The sequence below is a fragment of the Lepeophtheirus salmonis genome, chromosome 6, assembly GCF_016086655.4.
Source record: "Lepeophtheirus salmonis chromosome 6, UVic_Lsal_1.4, whole genome shotgun sequence".
NCBI classification, from domain to species: domain Eukaryota; kingdom Metazoa; phylum Arthropoda; class Copepoda; order Siphonostomatoida; family Caligidae; genus Lepeophtheirus; species Lepeophtheirus salmonis.
The window spans coordinates 25,442,257-25,448,982 of record NC_052136.2 but is presented as its reverse complement, the minus strand read 5'-3'; the positions used below and the strand labels follow the sequence as shown (position 1 = coordinate 25,448,982).

Sequence of the window (6,726 nt, the reverse complement as noted above, 5' to 3'; positions counted from 1 at the left end):
ACCCGCCTGGCCGAACGAAATCTGCCTCCTCTACATATTATATTATTTTCTTTCTTTGTGTTCCATATGAGCTCTCTTTCTTCTGTAAATGCGTGCGATCCTTCGCGAGTGTGTGGATTTATTATTATTTCGAAGAAGAAGTTGAATTTAAATAAAAGAAAAAAATATTCATATGTATTTCAATTTCTTTAAGGCGTGCTTTTTTTGTCTTCTTTTTGTTCTGCACTCTCTGGAGAATAAGAGAGAGAGAGAGAGCGCTTTTTAAATCGTCGTGGATTCAAACATAAGATTCTTCTAATACATATGTAATGTATTTCTCTTCTCTTTTTTTGGGTAGTTCTGCGCAGAGACATTCGAAAAGGCGGTAAAAAAAGCAACATAAGTAAGAAAGAGCGCTTTTATGATTGTTATTATTATTGACAATTGTGAGTGTGCTGCTTTTTTCTTCTTCCTTTTCTTTTTTTTGACTGTGGTAATAATATTTTCTCGTTTTTAATTTCATTTCAGATTTCATCCAAGTCACATTTGCCCGGAAAAAAATTTATTACTATTTTTTTTTGAGATTTCCTCTGAGAACAACTTAACTTATAAGAAATAAGAATAATATTTCATTCCTATTTCTACTCCTTCTCGACTCTCTTCTTCTTTTTTTTAACTTTGTGTTGTGTGTTTTTGTATATTCAATCCTTGGAGCAGTCTTTCATGAGTCGTCCTCCTTGACAGTGATACTTTGACTAAAGATAAAGAGAGAGAGAGACAATCATATTATAATAAGGAGTGGAAGGTGAGGTGATTGATTATGAATAGAGGAGAAGGCAATGTGCCTATCTAGAACCGAATTGAGAGGTGAACAAGGCATGGAGTCAGCGTCATCGAACAACAACAACAACATTAATAACACAAGCAATAACGGAGGAAGTTATAACTCACCCCACAGCTCAGGTCGTAGCTCATCCCCCTTAGGAGGAAACATTCGTTCTCCCGGAAGACCACTCACACCCCCATCTCACGGAGGACCCCCTGTCTCACCACCCCCATCCCTCATCCCTTCTTCAGCTATGTCCATGGTATCAATGGCCTCCATGTTGGGCTCATCTGCCGCCGCAGCCGCAGCTCATGGTCTTCATTCCGCACATTCCGTTCCCTTTGGATTCCCACCCGGCTACCCTCATCCTCGAGGTACTGCTGAAGACTTTAATGCTCATTTGCACAAATTTGGGTCTGCCTTTGGGGGAGGAGACTCTCCTCCACCCCCTACAGTACCCAACAATGACCCTTCGGCCAATGAGTGTAAGATTGTGGATTATCGAGGAGAGAAGATTGCAGCCTTTACCATCAATGGGAAAACGATGCTCTGTCTACCTCAAGCCTTTGAACTCTTTCTCAAACATCTCGTGGGAGGACTTCATACCGTTTATACCAAGCTCAAACGACTTGAAATCACGCCCGTTGTATGCAATGTGGAACAAGTGAGAATACTCAGAGGATTGGGAGCTATTCAGCCAGGGGTCAATCGATGTAAACTCCTTGGAGATACGGAGTTTGACTCCCTCTACAAGGATTGTACCACCTCCAGGTAATGTGTTTAAGGCAAACACTTGAAATAATTGTTCACAATTCAACGCAATTCAATGCAAATGATTATTTTCATTCATTCAGTATCTTTTTTTTTTTTTTTACATTAAAGTTTAAATGATGATTTTTTTTTAGTTTATTTGATTTCGTGATGTATAATTCTTCTTTTCTATCTTTTTTTATATATTGCCTACCGTAACTTTTTCATCGATTTTTGATAGAGGAAAGATAGGGGAGTAAGTAATCTGATTTATTCCTTTTACCTTCAGTTTTGTTGTAAAAGTTTTTAATTTTTTTTGGTTTTTGTATAATACTACAATCAATCATTACATTACATATTAGGATTAATTATCCATGTCTCGAAGAAATAAAAGGCAATAATACCATTGTAGTTCTATGAAATAGCCATATTTATTCCGTATTATTTCTTTCTCTCGATGCATGGATCCAACCATCCCAATCTTTTTTCTATTATTTCATCTTCAAACCAATAATAATTATAATTATAATAATAATATCTAAACCAAGAAACACCTTTGGCATTTGGTCATTCTCTTTCTCTCTCTCTCTCTTTTCTAAACTTAATTTCTTCCTATCTCTTTTGTAACTCTTCTTAAAACTCACCCTTTTCTGATTATCATTAACACCCACAATATTCAACTACTTCCAATACCTGACACAGTGTATTGTATGATGATTGTATGATTTTAAGCATTTCTCAATTAATGAAGAATAAAGGGTTCTCATGTTTTAGCTCTAGGCCGGGAAGACCCCCAAAGAGAGGAGTACCTTTTCCCTCAATGTCTCCACAGGACGCCATGCTTCATCTCAAAAATTCCATGCACAACGGATCCGATCTCTATAAAGACGCCGGCGGACCCTATGTTAAAGGTGAGAAGAAGCAACTCATTTCCACCATGACGTCATCCCCGCCGTCGTTTTATATTTATATTTATTATTATTGTTCAATTCTTCGCTCTCGACGGAGATTTGTGTTATTTTTTTATTTTTCCCCTCATAAACTTTGTTTGTATTTATTTAAATACATGCATATACATATATATTTTTTCTTTTAGAGGCTCGTTTAGACAAAACAGGATTTGGAGCCGGAGGAGGTGGAGGAGGGAATGGGTTCCTCCTCACGGAGCTCCTCCTGGACTAAACCCTGCTATGGCAGCTCAATTTATGGCTTTAAATCATCCAGCTGCGTTTTTGTCACAAGGGCTACCCCCTTTCCCGGGACTCCCAGCAAGCTCTTCTAGTCCGAATCTCTCATCTTCATCCTCACCTGGGATTGTTAATAGCAATCTACGTGGGGCAGGAGATCCCAACTCCCTTTTGAAAAGTCCCGGAATGTCATCGCTTGAAGCACTTCAAAGGTAAGAGGTTTTACCTTCTTTTTTCACAAATGCCATTAAGAACCTTTCCGTCCTTATAGATCTGGGCTTTTGGGTGCAGCATATTTCGAGAGAATGCGAGAAGGCCAAAAATCACTCCTCCAGGAGTCCCACGATGAGTTAAGGAAGGCAAGAGAGTCTTCAATTGATAGTGTCGGAAAAGGTAGACTTATTTTTTTTAACTTAAAGTATCGGCGTATAACATAATTATGTTAGACACAGGTGATAGAATTGCGGATAGTCCCGTGCTTAACTTGAGTTCAAAGAGTGGTCGAGGCCTTGGAGGAAAGGATTTGGATGCTTCTTCAGAGATCTCTGGTGGGTCAGATCGAAGATTCGATGATGAGGAAATGCCTTCAGATATAGAGTCCGAGAACAAAACCAAGCCTGAGGAACGGAATCGGAGGTCCTCGGAAATGAAAGAAGGAGACGAAGACAAAGTCAACAACAACAGCAGTCCCGCCTCGAACAACATCCGAGCGTTGTCCTCAGGTGATGGACTCAATTCACAGTTGACTGCCTTCTCTTCTTTAGCAAATCTTGGAGGTATGATGAATGAACCCGGGAGTGGACAACTCAATTCCGTCTACGGCTTGATTGGTAATATCCAAGCTCTTTTGAAAGTGGCTGTTGAGAATGCGAAACAAGAGGAGCGACATCTTCTAAGCCAGAAAAGTATGAATTCCCAACTAGCTATACCATTCTTATTTCAATATTTATCTCATTGCAACTTTAGGCGAGCTGAAGACTGAGTTACTTAAGGAAAAAGAGTCTCAAAGTGTTCTCTTCAAGGAGCTCCAGGAATTGAAGCGCAATACGGCCGTGTACATGAGACGATTCAAGAAGGAGAAGAAATTCCGGCGTCGACTCCAAGAGCAACTTCAATTGGAAACGAAGCGAAGAGTCCAAATGGAGGACGCTCTCCGCTCCACATCAGCAGACACACTCAAACGTATAACAGAGTCCCTTCAGAAGGAAATAGAGGAGTCAGCTTCTGCCAAACAGGCGGGTTCCGGTATCAGCAGTAGTGGTAGCAACCACAACAACACAAGTAGTAATAGTATGAAGAACGAGATGGACTCGGACGAAGAAGATGAGTCCGACGCCAATTCCACGACCACAACGGCCACCAACAACACACTTAGCAACATGAAAGACGAAAGTGGGGCAAATGCCACATCTGCTGCCGCTAAACTGGAACAACAACAGCAATTTCAATTCGCCGCTGCGGCAGCTGCTGCAGCGGCCGCAGCTGCCGTTGCATCCAATAATAATAATAACAATACTCATGGCGGAGCCGGTTCAGATACCTCTGAGCGCTCTTCATCCTCTCCACAGACTCATCGAGGTATGTATGGAAATTTCTCTGGCTCATCCTGGATGAATCCGTATCAACCTCTTCTGTTCTGAACTCTTTTTACAGAGACACCTACCATTGGATTCGCTAAAAACCTTTTCCCTTTCAACGGTTCGTCACTTTTTACAAGCGCCAATTAAGATTGATGAGATCTTTCGTCGGCCCATGGTCAGCACCATCTTTCTTATCAGCATCATTATCATCACCCGGTCTTTGTAATATTAATCATTTTTAATAACCACAAGAGGAGTAGTAACAGAAATAAGGAAGGACAGACAGACAGACAGAATTACGGACATCCGAATATTCTTCTTCTTCATTCTTTGTAACTGTTATTATTAATTAATATTACTCCACCATAATTATTATATATTCTCATACATATACTTATATATATATATATTGATTTTTAAAATACTTTTATTGACAGACACATAGATTCTTATCCATTTCATTTTAATATTATTATGAATTATAATCAATTATACATTTATTATTATTATTTAATAAACAGTTTAAATGTTGATAACCCCCAAAAAATAAACCTCCAAAAACTGCATGTCGGATTACATACAACCCCACCCACCCTCTGGTGACCTCCAATTCATTTGTTATTCTTCTTCTTTTTTTTTTGGTTTTTTTGGTAATTCTTAATGTCAAATGATTAATTAATTAAATAATTAGTAACGGACCCCCAACTTCTCTGTATAATATATATTATTTTTATTTGTATTATTACATATATCTTGTGGATATACTTTCTGTTTGAAAAATCTCTGTAGAAGACAATGATATATATTTAAAAATCGCACTTTTTTTTCCCCCGGTCACACCCCTCATAATTAATCAATAATGATATGATACAAAAAAGTTTTGTTTTTAGATTGAACATCATCCTCTCTACCCTTTCAGCCTTCTATACTCCATTTTTTTATGATTATTTAGTTTAACATAAAAACAAAATAAAAAAATTGTCATTTCAATAAATATAGTTGTTTATTTGCTAACCCAATTTCTCTGTTTCTCTCTCTCTCTATCTTTATTGCATTTTTTTAATCAACAACAAAGGAATAAAAAGAATTACAAATTTTTTATTTGTCCAAATGATTTTTTTATATTATTATTGTTATTTAACATTCTGAAGTGCAGAATGTGCTATAGTTGGGGGTACAACTGTAAGTTCAACTTACATATAACTAAAGGATAGAAAAACGAGTAAAATTTAGGAAATTCTATCCTGATTGCATTGTCAGATCCTACCAGATATAAAATTAAATACTCTTTGATTTTTATTAGAAACTTTGAACTTGTTCTTTCCTTCGATCATTATAAAAGGCTATCAATGACATTTATAGCCCAAATCGACCGCTAAGTAGTTCATCCAATTAGTAAGTCATTATTTGATTAATTTGATCTAATCGAGTTGAACTTATGTTTCAATCAATTTATTTTGTCTTTTACGATCGAGCTTTAAGATAAAAAGAGATTAATTTATGTATTTATATCAGCTGTGGATTTACCTACTACAGTCCAATATAAGTATTCTGAATAACGTTAATTATTTCCATCCCAAATTAGTCTTGTTAAGGAGTGGCCGATTCCTTACTATTAAAATAAAGGATACTTTCCCAACTACAAGTATTGAGACTTTGTCAATGACCTGGATTTTTTGTGTCTGGTCTTCAGTGATTTTTTATGGACGGATTGTAACATTTTTTGATTAAATTTTTTTAAGTTCAAACCAAAGTTTCAATTAAGATTGATCAATACTAATTTTGTTCTCAGGACCAGTCGTCCAAAGAACAGATTGGATGAGTTCAAAACAATATTGCAGTAGGAGTTGAAGGACGGGACAATTGCACAAAATTTGGGTAATTTAGATATTTATTTTTCATTTTTTCCAAAAATGAAAAATAAATAAATAAATTATCTTTTCTAAAAGCCAATTTTTCTGTCTCAATTTGTGGACTAGGGGGGGGGGAGGTATCCTTCCTATCCTGATTTATGAGTTGTAATAATATGGTTTATGCAACTTCATGTGACGTTACTGTGCCAATGCTCAAAACTTTTATTCATACAAGACCAATCCGAACTGATTTTTTCCTTGGGACTGGTAGAAACTGACCTTTTTGATAGTATCAAATTAGTTGGATTCATTAAAAGTCATAACAGTCTCAGGGCGATCTAGGATTTTCAGACCCAAGCCCAGGACTGGTAGGGATGAACTGAGTAATATCACATTGTGTTAATAAGGGAACAAAAAAAGAAATGGATAATTATTTGTAAGTCAAATCATAAAACGAAGAAAAAAACACATAAACTAGCCACTTTTTTCATTTTCTTCCTTTACGTGAACTAATTACCTGGTTTGTTCTTCTTTTTCTTATTATTGTTATT

General features: G+C 36.8%; 1 protein-coding gene across 1 annotated transcript; it reads left to right on the top strand.

Moving 5' to 3' along the window:
- The first annotated feature begins 505 nt into the window (after positions 1-505).
- On the top strand, positions 506-5,419 carry dac (dachshund family transcription factor). The gene is given in 8 exon segments (XM_071889242.1): positions 506-1,576; positions 2,330-2,466; positions 2,652-2,728; positions 2,731-2,954; positions 3,014-3,135; positions 3,189-3,647; positions 3,709-4,320; positions 4,396-5,419. Coding segments are annotated over 8 exon segments (2,424 nt in total). The 5' UTR covers positions 506-857; the 3' UTR covers positions 4,470-5,419.
- Positions 5,420-6,726: the final 1,307 nt, after the last annotated feature.